This window comes from Rana temporaria, chromosome 11 (genome assembly GCF_905171775.1).
Source record: "Rana temporaria chromosome 11, aRanTem1.1, whole genome shotgun sequence".
Taxonomy (NCBI): domain Eukaryota; kingdom Metazoa; phylum Chordata; class Amphibia; order Anura; family Ranidae; genus Rana; species Rana temporaria.
The window spans coordinates 30,720,526-30,741,116 of record NC_053499.1 but is presented as its reverse complement, the minus strand read 5'-3'; the positions used below and the strand labels follow the sequence as shown (position 1 = coordinate 30,741,116).

General features: G+C 43.0%; 1 protein-coding gene across 3 annotated transcripts in view; it reads right to left on the bottom strand.

The window, feature by feature from the left end:
* WT1 (WT1 transcription factor) overlaps nucleotides 1-20,591 on the bottom strand; it is a 77,398-nt gene that overhangs the window by 45,087 nt on the left and 11,720 nt on the right. For all 3 annotated transcript variants that reach the window (XM_040328309.1, XM_040328308.1, XM_040328310.1), the window contains exons 2-3: nucleotides 13,498-13,620; nucleotides 9,802-9,904 (exon numbers count right to left, since the gene is read on the bottom strand). In XM_040328309.1, the coding sequence (XP_040184243.1) occupies nucleotides 9,802-9,904; nucleotides 13,498-13,620 (226 nt within the window). The remainder of the gene's footprint in view (nucleotides 1-9,801; nucleotides 9,905-13,497; nucleotides 13,621-20,591) is intronic.

The following is a 20,591-nucleotide window of genomic DNA, read 5'->3' as shown; positions in this document are numbered from 1 at the left end:
GGCAAGGAAAACACTGACTCCTGGCCGCAGAGGCCCAAGGACCGCACAGTAAGATTTAGCCCATCACTGCCATACTTCCAAGTCACAGAAGAGGTTGTATTCACACTGATAGAAAACATTGTACATTTATATCAATAATATGAAACAGCCATGAATCTGGTAACGCATGACCAGTGTGAGTATTGGAAAGTAGAGGTGTACTTTGCAAACGTCAATCAAATTTCAGCTGATCAACTGGTAAAAAAAAGTCTCCAGTTTTTTTAGAGAAGAGCTTCAATAAGTGCAGAAAAGGTGAAGCTTTTCTTAAACCCTTATAAATGTTCCAGTTCACTGATCCATTCCTGGTAAAAATCGCAGACCACAGGGGTGACACACACTGGTAAATTGGTTGTAAACACACTCTGTGATGTCTCTGAATCTGATAGCTCCATGTGTGGTCACCTTCATTCGTTTTTCTTCCTACCCACACTTTAAGCGCTCGATTACAAGGGTGGCAAGGGGGCGGCAAAATTAGTAGTTTGGGTCGTGGTTTCACCACTCACCTGAAGGATAACATATAGCCAGAGGGGGTTGTACAAAGCGAATTTAATGCAGCTTGTCAAGTTTGATGGGTGTCACCTCCTGCCGAATGCCCCTTAAAGTCATCTAAAATGTCCCCTGTCTTGTTTAGTCTTTAAACAGTACCTTTGGGCATAATAAAAAATGACATATATGATGCAGTCCCTTACTAGCAAAAACACAGCTGTTCTTTGGGGATTTTTTTGGTTTATTTTTTTTAAGCGCCCACCCCCCACCACCCTTTCCCCTTACCTTTGACATCGTTTTATTGCCTGTTGATCCTGATAATTGATCTGTTATTTTTCCACTTAACAAGCTGAGTTGTCCAACAAAATGGCATGTTTAGGATGAATCATATAACACTGCTGGTGCTAATACAAAGGTCTACTTTTATTAAATTGATTTACATTTTTTCTAAACAAAAAAGAATATGCTGTACCTACCTACCTACCTACCTACCTATTAGCTGGAAGTTTGCTTCAATTTGTTTGTGTCTTAGTTTAAAAAAAATAAGTGTACTTCTTTTTGTTGCCCCTGTGCCCTGAACTTAAAGTGGTTGTAAAGCTTAGATTTTTAAAATAAAAAATGTCTCACTTACCTCCACTGTGCAGTTCGTTTTGCACAGAGTGGCCCCGATCCACCTGTTCTTGGGTCCCTCGGCGGCTCTCTCAGCTCCTCCCTGCTTCAGATAACCCCCTCTGGGAAGCGCTCTCCCAAGGGGGTTACCTTTCGGGCGCGCTCCCGAGTCCTACATTCGGCGTCCATAGCCGCCAATTAACAGGTAATATAACTACAAGTATTGGGATGCCGGCCTTTATACACACATGAACTTTAATGGCATCCCAGTCTTAGTTTGTAGGGTTCAATATTGAGTTGGCCCACCCTTTGCAGCTATAGCAGCTTTCAGCTTCTGTTCAGCCTAAAATATTAGGGCTTTTTCTGTACAATAAACCAATGGTATGGAACGTATAGCTGGCTAGTTCAGTGAAGGTATTTTTGGTTCCTTTTGGCTGTCCAGAAACATTTACTAAAACACTAATGTGATGCTTCTAAAGCAGTGATGGGGAATCTCGGCCCTCCAGATGTTTTGGAACTACATTTCCCATGATGCTCAACTACACTGCAGAGTGCAAGAGGATCATGGGAAATGTAGTTCCAAAACATCTAGAGGGCCGAGGTTCCCCATCACTGTTCTAAAGAGTAATCTAGAGGGATGCCTGCATTATTTCATATAATATTATGATATTATTATGAGTGCTCGGAACCTCCAATTTTCATTCATTTCTAATTTTTCACAGCTATTTTCTATACTCTTTTTCTAGAAAAGCCTTTCTCAACTTTTTTAACATTGAGAGACCCTTAAAATGACTTTTTGGCATTGGGGAACCCTGACTAATAATTATTATCTCTACAGCTCACAGTACATTAGTAGTTATGGTCAGCGTGAAGAATGCTTCTTACATTTGTGGTCATTGGGAAGAACCTCTTACAGAGAGCTAAAAAGTTAATTGATGTCAGTGGTTACTCATCAGCGTGGCAGAAAGCGCATAAGCCAGCCATAGCAGGGACTGGCCAAGATGTGAACCATCTATGGGCAGGCCAAATGTACCCAAGTTGATCCATCAATCAACTTGGGTACCACCGGCATGCTGGATTTTCGGCATTTGATTATTTTCCCAGTACCACAGGTCGCAGCAGCGGCTGTGCGTCCATAAAGGGCACAGGTGTGCCGCCCCCTCTCTTCTGCACTGCTCTAATCCCCATAGATAGATTCATACATTGCATGAATCTATCTATGGTCACTGCTGACATTCCCTACTCAGGTGTCCGGCCCTTTTCGGGCACCGGGCATCTCAATTACAGTGGTGGGGGTGTTTTTTGGAAGCGCCAAAGACAAGGTATGTGCCGGGCAGACGAGGGCACAGTGGCAACACTTGGGGCACAGAGGCAGCATTTGGGGCACAGTGGCAGCATTTAATGGGCACAGTGGCAGCATTTGGGGCACAGTGGCAGTGTTTGGGGCACAGTTGCAGCATTTGGAGCACAGTGGCAGCGTTTGGGCACAGTGGCAGCATTTGGGGCACAGTGGCAAAGTTTAATGGGCAAAGTGGCTGCATTTGATGGGCACAGTGGCAGTGTTTGGGCACAGTGGCAGCATCTGGGGCCCGGTGGCAACATTTATTGGGCAAAGTGGCTGTGTTTAATGAGCAAAGTGGCTGTGTTTGGTACAGTGGCAGCATTTTGGGCACAGTGGCAAAGTTTAATGGGCAAAGTGGCTGCATTTGATGTGCACAGCGGCAGCATTTGGGACACAGTGGCAGTGTTTGGGCACAGTGGCAGCATCTGGGGCACAGTGACAACATTTAATGGACAAAGTGGCTGTGTTTAATGAGAAAAGTGGCTGTGTTTGGTACAGTGTCTGTGTTTGATGGGCACAGTGAGGCTGCAATTGATGGGTGTTTCTTTTTTCTGAATTTTTCAGTTTGTTTGCGCCCCCCCAAAAAAAATTTTTTTTTTATATCAAATCAGATAAGTATTGTCCACACATGTATTACTGATCTCTTTTTGAACAGAACTCTCAGTTTGAGCGTGGCCCTTCATTCTTTATCTCCACGGTACATACAACTACTTGACCAAGTTAGTGAATGAATTTCAGTTACCGGTTCTCCTTTTTGTTCTTGTTTTCCTATGTCACTATAATGTGCAGAATTTCCATTCAGCTTCTTCTAAAAATAATCCAGTACCAAACCAGTGCAGCTAAATTTTGCCTCTACCATTATGTGTATGGAAAGATGAGGCTGGATTAATGTTCTTTGGAGTCAAATGAAAGAAAATCTAGTTTTAGAGAAAAGTAGGAACTTTAAAGGAACTCAGTAGTAGATCATCCTGAGTTTGTTTTGGCCTGCAGAGTAAGTTCTTGACCCCCGCAGTGGAGAGAGCTTTAATCTGTTCCTTAACTCCCCCACTCTGCAGACCCTGGAAGTGTGAGTCATGTTATAGGGATAGTTTTCTTTTTGCCGCCAGGGGGGCTTTCTAGGGGTTGGGTTCAACAGATGCAAACCAAGCATGCAGAAAGCCAAATACTTGGAAAACAAAAACATAATTAAAATATTATAAAATGTGTGTGTATTTATAATTGTAACATTTATTGGTTAAAGCGGAGGTCCACCTAAAAAAAAATATTAAAAGCCAACAGCTACTAATAGAGGAAATAGTAACCGCTCAGATGAACCAAAGAGCCTTCTCACTGGATCCAAACCATGGGTGCAATGCAATGGTAATGCAAAAATAGAGGATAACTTGGACAGCCGCACTCCAAAAAACATTCCGAGAGCCGAGCGATTGCTCGACATCGGCTGCCGACATCGCGGGCACCCTGGACAGGTAAGTGTCCATTTATTAAAAGTCAGCAGCTGCAGTATTTGTAGCTGCTGGATAACTTGGACAGCCGCACTCCAAAAAACGTTCCTTTTATTAAAACTGGTCACAATAAATACATGCCACAGCAAAAATTAGAACAAAAGCTGACGCGTTTCACACCGTTACACAGTGCTTAATCATAGATTCGCTCGGCTCTCGGCTGCCCCCGCTGCCACCCTCGGTGAGGGAATCAGGAAGTGAAGCGTTGCGGCTTCACTTCCCGGTTCCCTGCTGCGTATGCGCAAGTCGCGCTGCGCGTCCTCTCTGGTCCCCGCTGTCTTCTGGGACCTGTGTGTTTACCAGAAGATAGCGGGGGTTGGGAAGGGGCGTGACTCCCGCGGGAGTCTATGTCCAGAAGTGGGTGCAAATACCTGTATTATACAGGTATCTGCACCCCCCTCCCCCCTGAAAGGTGCCAAATGTGACACCGGAGGGGGGGAGTGTTCCGAAAAGCGGAGGTTCACTTTTTGTCTGCTTTAAACTTGATGGGATTGTATCTTTTTGTAACCTAAAGACAGGTATTTGCACCCACTTTGCCACACGCTACGGGCAAAAGACTGGTTTTTCTGACTTCCCGTCTGTCGCCCGTTGTGTGCTGGGAACACTCGGCTCCCAGCCAATGCGCCGTAGGGAACCGGGTAGTGAAGCCGGAGCGCTTCACTTCCTGGTTCCCTCACTGAGGATGGCGGGGGGAGCAGCAGAGAGACGAGCGATCGCTCATCCTCTGCTGCGGACGGCGCTGGACTCCAGGACAGGTAAGTGTCCTAATATTAAAAGTCAGCAGCTGCAGTATTTGTAGCTGCTGGCTTTTAATATTTTTTTATACTGGCACATCCGCTTTAAGAGTTCCCTTCACTGGAACTAAGGGGCCAAGCCCAACCCCTGAAAAACAACCCCACACCATAATCCCCCCCTCCACCAAATGATTTGGACCAGTGCACAAAGCAAGGTCCATAAAGCTCCTGAGGCAAAGATTTGCACTGGATCACTGCACAGATCTGGAAGAAATACACCAAGCACACCAAGATTCAAGGAAGAATACACATGCCTATTATATTTTGACAATATTTGCTTGTCCCGTAGTTCAGCTTTGATATGTATAGCTTGACAGTGATCAGTTCATCGTTCTTTATTTCTTTAAATTTCTGCGCAACCCTGTCTTGTTTCACAACTATTTCAAACAGCAAAATACGAGATTTATTTGACATTTTATTTCCAGAACATCTGTGTTTATCAAAGGAGCCATGCTCCTGCAAGAAATGCATCATTGATGAGAATATATTGTTTTTGGTGCTACTTTTGGCAATTCAGGACAATGCTGGTCTCTCAGAAGGTCTCTCCCGAAAGCTCAGTCACTAATCCCAACTTCTGAGAGTCTTCCAGAGGTTACACTAAGTTTCATGTTACACTGGCCAGACCTGACCTCAGCTTGCCTTATTCATCTCCCCTGACGTCATATATTACAGAGCAGGGAAAGTGTAAGGGGTGACCTCTGGCCAGTAAGGGGCAGAGCAGTATTTTTTACTGGACGTGGTGTCATATCCAGCTCATAGTTCTCTATTGGCTGTGCGGGGCTTTGTGTACCAGTCTCCAGACAGGCCTTATCAGGGTGATACAGGACTGCATCCAAGTTCACGGAGAGTTGAGAAATGATTTCCTAGTCACTGACGAACATGTTATGAAAAGGGAATATGATACTTTAAGTGTGCCCCAGACTTTCCCTAAGCCTTCTGTCAGTTGCTGCTAAGAAAAACTGGAAATCTTAAAGTAGATTTTTCAAGGGTGTATCTATAAATAACAGAGGTCCTCACTGAAGGTTCTCCTGACCCTTCAAGGATAGTTTCTTAGGGCCAGATTCACAAAAGAGATACGACGGCGTATCTCCTGATACGCCGTCGTATCTCTGTAATCCGCCCGTCCTTACTATGCGGCTGATTCATAGAATCAGTTACGCATAGCTAGCCCTAAGATCCGACAGGTGTAATTGACTTACACTGTCGGATCTTAGGATGCAATTCTATGCCGGCCGCTAGGTGGCGAGGCCATTGCGGTCCGCGTAGAATATGCAAATGACTAGTTACAGCGATCCACGAACGTCCACGATGCCCGTCGCTCTAACTTTCCGTCGTTTCCGTCGAGATACGCGTCGTAAAATTAGGGCTGAGCCCTAGGTGTTCTAAGCCATGTTAAGTATGGCCGTCGTTCCCGCGTCGAAATGTAAAAAATCACGTTGTTTGTGTAAGTCGTCCGTGAATGGCGCTGGACGCCATTTACGTTAACGTCTAAACAAATGACGTCCGTGCGACGTCATTTAGCGCAATGCACGTCGGGTAATTTTCCCGACGGAGCATGCGCAGTACGTTCGGCGCGGGAATGCACCTAATTTAAATGGTGCCTGCCCAATTTGAATTAGGCGGGCTTGCGCCGAGCGGATTTAGGTTACACCGCTGCAAGTTTACAGGTAAGAGCTTTTTGAATCAGGCACTTACGCTGTAAACCTGCGGCGGTGTAACGTAAATCAGATACGTTACGCTGCCGTGGAGCAACGTAATTCTTTCAGAATCTGGCCCTTAGTTTCTTTCAGGGCCGGTGCTACCACTAGGCAAACCAGGCAGTCGCCTAGGGCGCCCTGCTGCCTTGGGGCGTCCAGCCACTGATGTTCCTACTCTCTTCACTCTGCAGCAAGCAACTAAGTCTCAGCATCAGCAGGCAGTCGCTACTTCATTCGCACATAGGGGTTGATTTACTAAGGGCAAATACACTGTGCTGTTGCACTCTGCAAGAGCAGTTGCTCCACAGCTTGGCTGGCTTCCATCATCCAATCATATACAAGCACAAATGCAGTCATTTTTATTTTCCTTGCATGTGATTGGGTATTCTTTGCAAAGGGAAGCTTTGCCTCATTTACTAAGCTCTGAAGCAACTGCCCTTTGCAAAGTGCACAGTCTTTTTGCCTTTAGTAAATCAACCCCATTGGGGCAGAGGGGCAGCGGTGGCAGAGAACTGTGTCTGTGTCCCGACTCCCGAATGAATGGAAGCAAGCAAACATTCATTGATGGGCGCTGGTGGGCTGCATTGATGGGCGCTGGTGGGGCTGCATTTTTATGGGCGCTGGTGGGCTGCATTTGATGGGTGCTGGTGAGGCTGCATTTGATGGGTGTTGGCGGGCTGCATTTGATGGGCATTGCATTAAAAGGGTTGGGTATACATGGGCAGGGCAAAGAGGGTGGAGTCAGATGAGAGAGAAGATCACCGCTCAAGGTAGGTCTATTGTAGGGTCGTTTCACAAATATAGGACTCCAAGGGTGCAGGCAATGCACTAAGGCAAATATTGGTATAAAGATGAGGGATGGACAGCCGCACTCCAAACCAAACGGGTTGTCTTTATTCAAATCAACAGCAAGAACACAGCAGATTACAGCAATAGGAACAGGAGAATACCGACGTTTCACACTGGCTTCAGTGCTTATTCATGGCTGAAAGCCTAATGAGGTTTCGTCTAGGGTGTCAAAAATCCTTGCACCAGCCCTGGTTTCTTTATGGAACCCCGCCACTAAGATCTATACTGGTATCCAGTATATCTACACTTACCAGCCACTTTATTAGGTACACCTGTTCAATGGCTTGGTAACACAAATTGCTAATCAGTCAATCACATGGCAGCAACTCAATGCATTTAGACGTGGTGAAGACAACTTGCTGAAGTTCAAACTGAGCATCTGAGTGGGGAAGAAAATGGATTTAAAGTGGATGTAAACCCCATTCATGAAATCTGGCCCAGGCACATACTGCATATCTGTAGTGTTTACTTATCTCTCTCTAAAGCCCTAAGTCCCCTGTCTTTCTGCTGATCCGTTCCTCTGTTATCAGAGTGATAACTTCTGATAAGTTTTTTGACACAGGAGATAAAAGCAGCTGGAAATTTGTGTCGGGGAGGGAAAATAGAGACAGATAAGCAGAGAGCCGGTCTATTCACAGAACAGCTTTGCAAGTTTCTACGTTCCTCTTGTTGATGTCAGAGGTCAGAGAAGAATAAGCAGGCTGTTTTGACATGATAGAAAGGCAATAGTAACTCAAATAACCTCGTGTTACAACCAAGGTATGCAGAATACCAACTCTGAATGCACAACACTTCGAACCTTGAATCAGATCGGCTACAGCAGCAGACTACCACACCAGGTGCCACTCCTCTCAGCTAAGAACAGGAAACTGAGGCTTCAATTCACACAGGCTCACAAAAATTGGACAATAGAAGATTGGAAAAACGTTGCCTGGTCTGATGAGTCTCGATTTCAGCTGCGATATTCAGATGGTAGGGTCAGAATTTGGTGCAAACAACAGGAAAGCATGGATCCACCCTGCCTTGTATCAACTGTTCAGGCTGGTGGTGTAATGGTGTGGGGGATATTTTCTTGGCACACTTTGGACCCCGCTATTACCGATCAGGCATTGTTTAAACACCACGGCCTACCAGAGTATTGTTACTGACCATGTCCATCTCTTTATGACTGCGGTAAGGGGGGACTTCCCCTCCCGCTACTTAGGATAACAGCTGAGTGTACGGTCACTAGCAATAATACTGTATTGGATCTTCTTTGCATCCATGTGGGAGAATGACATCATTGCGGCGCAGCCAATCAGACGGTCGGAGGACACGAACCTGTCAGCAGTGACAGCATGGCACTGGAGGGCTATGTTCTAAGGTAAGTATTTACCTTACAGGGTTAAAAAAAAAAATTGGTGCGGTTTACTACCGCTTTAGGTGCATCAGACATGGTGCCAGAGAGCTGGCCCATAGAATTGATTAGAGACACATACAAATTAATGGATATATAGATGTACAATTATTCATAATACACAGCGCTTGGATAGTTTTTCCTACGGAATTCTGCTCAAGCTTGGCTTGCATACACACAGTTACAAAAAAAGATCTCTGAACTTTCGACGCAGTGACGTACAACACTACAACGAGCCAAGAAAATTAAGTTCAATCCACGGCGGAATTGCTACAGACGATCGGAATTTCCGATCGGAATTGTTTCCGTCGGAAAAATTGAGAACCAGCTCTCAATCTTTCGTTGGAGGAAATTCCGACAGCAAAAGTCCGATGGAACCTACACACAGTCGGAATTTCCATTCAAAAGCTCACATCGGACTTTTGCTGTCGGAAAACCCGATTGTGTGTACGGGACATTAGAGAACCTCTATGTTGTGTATAAGGAGTATTTATATAGTGCTAATAATTGAATACAGCATTTTACATATTGTAAATAAATATCAGTCCCTGCCCTCAAGGAGCTTACAATCTAAGGTCCCTAAGGCCTCGTACACACGACCGAGTTTCTCGGCAAAACCAACAAGAAACTTGCTTGGAGATATTTTTTTGCCGAGGAAACCGGTCGTGTGTACATTTTCGGCGAGGAAACTGTCGGGAAACTGGACGAGCCAAAAAGAGAGCAAGTTCTCTATTTCCTCGACGGGAATGGAGAAACTTGCCTTGTGGAGTTCCTCGACAGCCTAACAAGGAACTCGACGAGGAAAACGATGTGTTTCGCCCGTCGAGTTCCTCGGTCATGTGTACGAGGCTTAACTCACATTCATACATACACATACTAGAGCCAATTTAAATAGAAGCCAAGAAACCCACAAGCTTGTCTTTGAAGTGTGGGAGAAAACACATACAAGCACAGGAAGAACATACATACCCCATGGGATAATGTTTTGGTTGGGATTTGAACAACCCAATTTCTACCAGGTAGAGGTGCTAACCACTAAACTGATCTACAGATTAATCATCCCATGTGATGGCTGTGTAGGACATACCTGTTATATGGAGATCTCAGTAGGAGGGCTTGGCTGCCGGTACAGCTGTCAGTAGGGGTGTGACAGCCGTAGACTGGTGGAGGTACAGAATACTGCTGGTCTCCTGTAGGGAAATGATATGTAGTTAGTAAACCATCAGTGATCACTCACCATCCACATCCATTACTCCTCCTGTCTACTGCATACATTCCACAAGCAGATCACAGCCTGGGGACTGCACCGCTCACTGCTGATTTATGGTCTGCACTTCCCTATACATAACCAGTTTAAATGAGATCTCAGCATTCAGACAGTGCAGTCTGCATATAATCATTGGGAACTCTCAGGGCTTCTTGTATTGACAGAAAATGTGATCTGCTCTACAACACAGATGTAATATATATATATATATATATATATATATATATGTATATATATATATATATATATATATATATATATATATATATATATATATATATATATATATATATATATATATATATATATAAAAATGAAAATAATAAATAGAAATAAAAAAACATGATTTTTTCAAAAAACATGATTGGTTGATTAAACTGAAAGCAGCATCCTCCAATTTATTACACTAATTTAGTAAAAGTATAAAGTATAAAGTATGTATGTAAAATGCTTCCACCTCCTTGGCTGAAATCAGTAAGAGGGTTTAGTTCCGCTTTAAGTCCCTAGTAACATTTTGTGGGTGCAAAAAATGCAGATTTAACAAACAATAATTACTCAAGAGACATGCATATATGTAAAATCTTGTAAAAATGTGTTTACATGTGTTAAAGAGGAAGTAAACCCTGATGGGTTTTAGTTCTTCTTGGTTTCCTTGCAAAGGTAAAGCATAATGGGCTACTATGCATTGCATAGTAGCCCATTATGTGTCACTTATCTGAAATCGAAGCCTGCGATGTCACCGCTGTCCCATCTTCCACGAAGTGTCCATCTTCCTACCTGGTATGGCCGGAGCCACGATGACGTTACTCCCACGCAATGTGCGTGGGAGCCGCCAGTCACGGAACGATCTCCTTTAGAAACGTAACGGTCGCCGTGTCTAAAGGTTTCTAAAGTGCACCTGAGCCGTTGTCTACGGCGCATGCGCCATAGACATTGGAGCCCGTCTTTTTTTGTAAATATCTCCTAAACCGTGGAGGTTTGGGATATATTTGTTGCACCTACAGGTAAGCCTTAATCTAGGCTTACCTGTAGGTAAAAGTGGTTGTAACGGGTTTACACAAACTTTAAGTATCTGTGCCGACTGAGAAATTACATACATACACACAGGGCTCAAGTCCTGCGGGAACGCGTGGGAACGGAGTTCCTGCACTTTTTTCACAGCAGGAACGCAGTTCCCTTTGCAGGACGAGAGCAGCCGAGCCACCCGAGCCAATCCTTCACTAATCGGCAATGCCCAGCTCGAGTCACTGTCAGGGGCAGGCGAACCTTAGTAATCCTTTATGTTACTGGCCGCTTCCTGTATATGGATTCATCAGGTAGTGTGCGGGTATTCCGTCACTTCCTCGATGCCGCAATGTCTCCTGGGAGCAAGTTCTTACTAAATCCCGCGATAACTCCCAGGAGACATTGCGGCATCGAGGAAGTGACGGAATACATGCACACTACCCAATGAATCCATATACAGGAAGCGGCCAGTAACATAAAAAGATTACTACGGTACAGTGGATCGAAAAAAACAAAAACAAATGCGGTTTCGTAATTATGCATATGAGCGTATCATTTTTTTTTTTTTTTTGGTGGGGGAGTGGATCTTGGGTGGGAGTTCCCACACTTTTTTCCCCAGGACTTGACCCCTGCATACACAGTTAGTCTGCTTGAAAAAGTACATAAGTCCATCCATCCAGTTCAACTCAAAGAGAAAAAAAAAACACACAAACAAATTAAAGACCTCCATATACACTGTGACTATACTATACCCACAGTTGATCCAGAGGAGGGAAAAAACAAAAAAACGATAAAGCATTATCTAATTTGCTTCAGCGAAGGAAGAACAAATCCTTCCTGATCCTCCAGGAAGCAATCGAATATTCCCTGGATTAACGCTACCTATAGATGTTAGTATCCACTTATATGTAAATTTAGGAAAAAATCCAGGCCTTTTTTAAAAACAATCTACTTAGCTGGCCAAAACCAGCTCTTGAGGGAGCCTATTCCACATTTTCACAGCTCTTATGCCTTGTATACACGGTCGGACTTTTGACCGTGCAAAAGTCCACCATGAGTCCGTCGGAAGTCCGACGAAAAGAAAGAGAACAGGTTCTCTATCTAAGGTCCGTTGGACTTCTGACAAAAAAAGTCCAATGGAGGTTACACACGGCCGGACTTTCCGAGAAAAAAAGCCTGTCTGATTTTTTTTTTTTTTTGGAAAGTCCGGCCGTGTTTACGAGGCATAACTGTGAAGAAACCTTTCTGTATTTGGAGATGGAATCTCTTTTCCTCCAGATGTAAAGAGTGCTCCCTTGTCCTCTGTGATAACCTCAAAATGAAGAACTCTAAATCAAGTTCACTATATGTATTTAAACATGTTGATCATATCCCCCCCCCCCTTAATCTCCTCTTCTCAAGAGAGAATACATTCAGTTCCTCTAATCTAGCCTCAGAGCTGAGCTCCTCCATAGGACAATGGCAGGGCCATGGGAATGAGATCACAATTCCCATAATTCCAAGCCGTTGTCGAGCGTTCCATGATAAAGGGGAGCCCGAGCTGGACTAAAGAAAGTTACGCATACAGATCTCTTTTATACAGGGTAGGCAGCTTAGGAAGAATAGAAAGGTGAGGAAACATTTTTAAGAATAGTTAGTATAAGCTTGAAATCCACTTTAATGATATGCATTTTTAATATTTCTAAATGTTTTACTTAAAACATTTCCTTTAACAGTAATTCAATTGACAAAGGATATTTAAAATATAAAAACAAATGCAAAAAAGTGTCTAAAATGCGCTACTGTGAGTAAACAAAAATGTGCAAATAGAGTGAGCATAAGTAAGGTCTGGGGCAGCTATATCTAAAAGTGTTCACCATACACGACTCAGGATAAATATAAAAAATGTGATAAGCGCTCCAGAAAACGATATGCAAAAAGTGATCACAACACAAAAGAAATAGTGAATATAATGAAATAAATCAGAGTTCATAAAAAATATGATATTTTTTATGAACTCTGATTTATTTCATATATGAACTTTGCATTGCATTTTGCACTTGATGCACATTCATTCACTGGATTTGCTGGCTATTTATTGCTCTGAGTCTTTATACTCAGTTGCATTTCACGCCACCTTTGGAGGTTAATTTTTATATATTGATTTCATTATATTCACTATTTCTTTTGTGTTGTGATCACTTATTGCATATCGTTTTCTGGAGCGCTTATCACATTTTTTATATTTATTTTGATATTTAAAATATACTCATGAAACTCTAAGGTTACTTTAGTTATAAACATTACATCTTCACCCTATACTGCTACATAAACTAAACTCTTCATCATTGGGAAGGAACAGTTATGTTGACCTCTTCGGCTCTTCCCACCTCTTCCTACCTTCCATCATCAAGACCAGATTATTTACCACTAAATTACAGGCACCGTTTAGAATTTCAGTAGTATAAATAGCTTGGCTTGGCAGAATTTTCAGTGGATGTCAATGGAGAATGACATATCTGCAAGACTTACCGAGAGAGGATTGCTGGGTGATGGGATCTTCATGTTTGAAGGAGTGGTTGGGGAACTGTGCCGTATGGTGAGATGGAGTATGACCATAACTTGGCGTTCCATCAAAAGCCACTGCGCTGTATCCTTTCAAAACAAGAGAGTAACATTGTTATTAAGAAATTCAAAGTGATGATGTTTATTTTTTATTAAAAAGGCATGATCAACATCTTTTTGTTTTATCCTGCAGTGTTTTATCAGTCATGGCTATAGATCTAATAAAGTTTTGGATAGAGTTGGGAAGGGTTAGAACCTCTATCAGATGTTACTGCTAAATGGGAAACCATTAAAGAGATTTCCTCTCACGTTCTGTCAAGTTTTGGCTAAACATACCCTTTGGGGTTGATTTACTAAAACTAGAGAGTGCAAAATCTGGTGCAGTTGTGCATGGTAGCCAATCCGTTTCGAACTTCAGCTTGTTCAAATAAGCTTTGACAAAAAAAAAAAAACTGATAGCTTATTGGTTTCTATGCAGAGCTGCACCCGATTTTGCACTCTCCAGTTTTAGTAAATCAACCCCTTTAAAGGGGTTGTAAAGGCAAAAAAAAAAAAATTCCCTAAATAGCTTCCTTTACCCCATCAACTTCACTTACCTCATCCTTCGATTTTGCTTTTAAATGTCCTTATTTCTTCAGATAAATCCTCACTTCCTGTCCTTCTGTCTGTAACTACACACCGTAATGCGAGGCTTTCTCCCTGGTGTGGAGAAAGCCTCTTGAGGGGGGAGGGGGGCAAAAAAGGAGTGTCAGGACGCCCACTAACACACAGCTCCTTTCTCTATCTGCAAAGAAGAGTGCTCTGAGACTCCTGCTCGCCCCCTCCCCCCTCAAGAGGCTTTCTCCACACCAGGGAGAAAGCCTCGCATTACGGTGTGTAGTTACAGACAGAAGAACAGGAAGTGAGGATTTCTCTGAAGAAATAAGGACATTTAAAAGCAAAATCGAAGGATGAGGGAAGTGAAGGAGGACTGCATTAAGGTAAAGGAAGCTATTTAGGGAAACATTTTTTTACCTTTACAACCCCTTTAAGTCTCCTTTTACACTTATTTAGCGTGAGCACAGCCAGGGAATTTAGAGGCTTCTTTTTAGTGTTTATATGCTGCTTTTATGTATGTACAGGAGTAGAATTACGTGTGAATGGGAGTTCCAAAAAAACGCAAACATGCATTTTTTTTAAGCATTTTTAAGGCACTCCCCAAGTCTATGGGGAAAACAATGCACAATTCCACCCCAAAGAAGCTCAGGTACTTATATGAGTTATAGATGACAGGCAACAAGTGACACAACACTCACGTGTGAAAGGCCCCATTGGGACTAATGAAATTCCTTATCTTGAGCACTGTCTCACTTTGGCAATTGCATAAAAAAGAAAATGTCCACTTAGCTTAGTCCATAAGTTGTGCTCATCCAATCACATGCAAGGAAAAATAATGATATTTGTAATTCTCTCTCATATGATTGGGTATTTGAAGTGACCTACAGTGAGCCTACACTTACTTGCAGCCATAACTGTATGATGATGATCTATACTGCAGTTTCTATGCTGCAATATACTGAATATTGTGACCACCTTCTACAATACAAGCACGAGTACAACAAACTACAGTGGAACCTTGGATTGCGAGTAACGCGGTTAACGAGCGTTTCGCAATACGAGCACTGTATTTTAAAAAAACGTGACTCGGTTTTTCCGAATGTTGTCTCGCAAAACGAGCACGATTCAGGCCAAAGCGGTGTGCAGTACCGCTTTTGGCCTGAGGTGGGGGGGGGGCGCCGGAGCCGAACGTCGCCGATTGCAGCCGATCAGCGCGATTCGGAAATGCACAGAAAGGCCAGAGGACAGCATGGCTGACCTCAGCAGATCTTGAGTAGGACGGTTTTCTAAGGTTTGCCGAGGTCAGCCAAAGTGTCCTCGGGCCTTTTCGCCCTTTTACGAGGCTCTCCAGTGCCCTCCACCTCTAGCCGCATGCGGTATTGCATCCCTTTGAAGCCAATGCAGAACAAATTATTTGCGTTTCTATTGACTTCAATGGGGAAACTCGCTTTAATATGCAAGTACTTTGGAATACGAGCATACGCCTGGAACGGAGCATATGTGTGACATTTATTAAAAAGTTAAAATTCACTTACAATTAGGATAAAAATGAAAAGTGATGTGAACAAAAAGCCGGCAGCGGTGTTACCCGAGCTCCGGCCATAATGATGTCACACATATGCTCCGACTGACGCGTTTCCCTAAAAATTGTGTCTTTTCCAATCCTCCAATCCCTGAAGATGCCATTTTTTGGGAAACATGTTGGGCGGAGCATACATGTAACGTCATCACGGCTGGAGCTCGGGTGACACCGCGGCAGGCTTTTGTGCACATCACTTGTCATTTTTTTTCTCTTTGTAAGTGGATTTTAACTTTTTAATAAAAGAAAGAATCACAACTACTCCTGAGCATTGGGGCTTCTTTATGGAGATTGCACACAGACTTGTTTAATCTCTGTAACCAAGATCCATATTATCTGGTAAGAGGCTGTATTTTTTTTAAATTTGGATCACTGGAGCACAATTTTAAAGTGGAAGTTTTTTGAGCACTAAGCATTTTATTTTGGCACCTTATGGACCTTTTTCATATACATAAATATCACCAGAAGTAATGTATGGACTTTGATTGTGATGTATTGTCATTATAAGCATATCACTAATTGTGTTATATTTACTAATTCATTTTTCACACGTGATGAGGTTATCGCACAAATGATTGTCTGTTTATTTTAAAAAAATTTCGTGCTAGTCAGATATCGAAAATGAAGAGTTTACTAAAGTTTCGAAAACTCTCATACGACATAATAAAAATTCGGAAGTGATGTAATGGGGTTTATTTACAATCCACAAGTGCACTGCAAGTGGACTTGGAAGTGCAGTCGCTGTAGATCTGAGGGGGACATGCAAGGAGAATAAAAAACAGCATTTTTGCTTGTACATGATTGGATGATAAAATCAGTAGATCTTCCCCTCATTTCAGATCTTCCCCTCAAATTTACATCAACTGCACTTCCAAGTGCACTTTCAAGTGCAGAGTGGATTTGCCTTTAGTAAATCAACCCCAATGTGTTGTAATGTGTGTACTAATTAAACAAAAATTATACGATCTGGTATCGTACGAGAACATTTTTTGCGCTTGTCTCATTTGATAATTGCGCATGAATTGGTATTTTTGGTTTGATTTTCTGATCGTGTGTACAGGCCATTACAGGTTACACCTTGAGACCATTTGTTTCTACCATAATTATACCCTGCAGTGGTAGTTGTTCTCCTTGTTTGGTGATCAGTTAATGCCATATAGTAGCTTTACATCTATGACCTCTTGAATGGTTGGCTTTTTTCCAATGGCATGCAACTTGGAAAGAATTTCGGGTTGGCTTACTGAAGAAGTAAAATCTGCAAACTTATCAAAATGAAGATACACTTAGCTAAGTAAACTGAAGGTGTGTTCACTCTGAATACCCAGTCATGTACAAGGGAAAGGGAAAAAGAGGACCTTGAACATTAACAATCTGTACTCCTTTAATAAATCAGACCCACTGCATGTCAATTAGTAGGTAGCAATAAAGAACCTAGGCCTTATGTGTTGTGATCTTTTTACATTTACTGTATGAAAGCAACACATTTATACTGTTCTCTAATGGAATAGAGATGAGCTAAGGTTCAAGCCAAACTCAGTTGTCCAAGGGAAAATGTTAAATGTCATGTCAGATGTTAGTAGACTGCTGGCCCAATCAGCTGCAGGCATGAAATTTCCCACCCCACAACCGCACGCAACAAAGGGGAGGGGATGCCTGTGACATCATTAACTTAAAGGGGTTGTAAACCCTCCTGTTTTTTTCACTCGGGGCCAAGTCCTGGATTTGGCGGCTATGGACGCTGAATGCTGGACTTTGGAGCGCATTTGGGGCCACTCTGTGCAAAACGAGCTGCACAGTGGAGGTAAGTATGACATGTTCAAAAAATCTAACCTTTGGGCCTGGTTCACACTGGTATGATTTGAGATGCGTTTTGGCATGTCAAATCGCATCTCAAATCGTCGGCATTTGCCGGCAATTGTCGGCAATGGCACCATCCTAATCGGTGCGACGCTGCATCTGCGGCGCTGCACCGATTTCAAAAAGTAGTTCCTGTACTACTTTTTGCGATTTCGGGCCGCAATTTACATTGACATCTGTGCAGAAACCTGACTCAGCGGGAGTGAAATCGTGCGAGTTCAGCTGAACTTGCACGGCTTCACTCCCGCAGCACAGTGTGAACCAGGGCTAAGTGTCACTTTAATATGGTCACATGGCCGTATTTTCACATGTCATTAAGCTATTGTGGACATGTAGCCATATTAGTTCAGTGATATCACCAGCATTCACAACCCTTTGTTACAACAGGGCATGGAATTCCACATCTGCAGCAGGTTGGGCCAGCAGCCTGCCATCATGTGAGGCCCCGTACACACGACCGAGTTTCTCGGCAGAATTCGAGAAGGAATTCGGAAGATCGGAGGTGAATTCTGCCGAGAAACCCGGCCGTGTGTACACTTTCGGCCGAGGAAGCCGACGAGTTCCTCGTCGAGCCAAATAGAGAACATGTTCTCTATTTCCTCGTTGTTCAATGAGGAAAGTTGGCTCGCCAAGATCCTCGGCGGCTTCACACAGAACTCGACGAGCAAAACGATGAGTTTTGCCCGTCGAGTTCCTCGGACGTGTGTACGGGGCCTCACAGTTTCCTGCAGGATCAGACCGAACTAAGTTCATAAATACAACTGAAAAAGCACACAACCTCTAATGCTTACACCTGGCCTTTGAAAGCACATTTTTAAAGTAGAGCTCCAGAATAATCCAATGTTGTCAAAATACAATAAGCATGTGCATTCTTTCTTGAATCTTGGTGTGCTTTGTGTTTTTTTTTTTCCAGATCTGTGCAGTAATCCAGTGTGAAACTGCCTCTGTGCATGAGCTTCCTGTAACAAAGACCAGTCATTGTTGCACTCTCTTCTTATGCAGAGTGACTGGTCTTGTCTCCGCCCCTCTTGTAATTTTTTGCCTGTAGTGGATGGACCTGTTGGGTCCCTCCCACAGCTCTGTTCTCTGCACAGGCTATGTACAGCATAGTGATGATGTCACCATTACTTTTACAAAGTAACAATTGGGTTTGCAAAGACATTCAGTGCATATAAAATGGTTTTCTATGCTTTGTGGCAATAATGAAAGTTTTTTTGCTTGGGATTCAGCTTTAAAATAAAACCTATTACTTGAGTTGCAATTGAAGAGTTTTTTGGTTAATTATTAATACCAAGTCATTGCTAACGTTTTTACAAATCCCTTTATAATAATTGGAGCTCCTTATAAAATTACTCAGTATAGAATGAAATAGAAGGGTCATTTTTACAATGGTCAATTGAAGCCCCGTACACACGACCGAGGAACTCGACGGGCGAAACACATCGTTTTCCTCGTCGAGTTCCTTGTTAGGCTGTCGAGGAACTCGACAAGGCAAGTTTCTCCATTCCCGTCGAGGAAATAGAGAACTTTCTCTCTTTTTGGCTCGTCGAGTTTCTCAACAGTTTCCTCGACGAAAATGTACACACAACCGGTTTCCTCGGCAAAAAAATATAGCCCAGCAAGTTTCTTGCTGGTTTTTGCCGAGAAACTCGGTCGTGTGTGCGAGGCCTGAGCCTATGTTTTTTTAAAACAACTTAAAGGAGTTGTATGGGTTAGATTTTTTTTTTTTTAAATAACAAACGTGTCATACTTACCTCCACTGTGCAGTTTGTTTTGCACAGAGTGGCCCCGATCCTCATCTTCTGGGGACCCTCGGCGACTGTCTCGGCTCCTCCCCGCAAGCGCTAATCCCCTTCTGGGAAGCGCTCTGCCAAGGCGGTTAGCTTGCGGGCGTGCTTCCGTGTGATACAGTCGGTGGGCATAGCCACCGACGGTACCACTTGGCCCCGCCCCCTGGTGCGCCGCATCATTGATTTGATTTGATTTGGCAGCAGTGGGAGCCAATGGCTGCACTGCTATCAATCATCCAATGCAGAGCCAACTAGAGCTTGGTGAAAGCAACGCGGGATCGTGCCTAAGGAGATTTGGCTCTCAGGTAAGTAAAACAGGTGCTGGGGGTGACTGCAAGGTGTTTTTTTCACCTTAATGCATAGGATGCATTAAGGTGAAAAAACACGAAGCTTTACAACCCCCTTAAAATAGAGATTTCTCCCTGCTGGATATTTGAGGAAAACACAGTCAACATAAAAATATTCCAATTTGAAATTTGCTGTAAACTCTTCTCTGGTGCAGAATGCATGAGCTTATTTCAATGAAATCTTATTGCAAGGAAGAATGTCCATAATTATGATTAGGTGTCAGCAGCAAACCTTGCCTGCTGGACTGGAATGATATATACCTTTTGTATCGCTTTCCTTTCCCTTTTAGATTGTACATTTTTATAAGCAAGGCCCTCCAAATACTCTTGTATTGAATTGTATTGTCGCCTTTTATTTTCTAAAGTGATGTATATTAATAAATTATTATTAATATTAATAATAACAACAATAAAAATAATAAAAATATGGACTTTAGAAGTGGAAGAAAACAAACAATGTTGGTGGAATTCATCCATTTATTTATTCCTAGGTTTTCCAAGAATTACCATTTAAGATGACGCCTTGATACAAGATAACAGTTAATATTTATTAAAAATAATGGAATTCGTGTGATAATACAAAAAAAACAATTTGCTCTATAAAAAATTATCAAGAAATCTAATTTTTTTTTTCATTGCGTATCTGGCTGCTCTAACTACTTCAAGCTGAGTGTGAGGCCCCGTACACACGGCCGAGGAACTCGACGTGCCAAACACATCGAGTTCCTCGGCAAGTTCAGCCCTGAAGCCGCCGAGGAGCTTGGCGGGCCGAGAGCTCCCATAGAACAACGAGGAAATAGAGATCTCTATTTCCTCGCCGAGGTCCTCGTCGGCTTCCTCGGCGAAATTGTACACACGGCCGGGTTTCTCGGCAGAATTCAGCCAGAAACT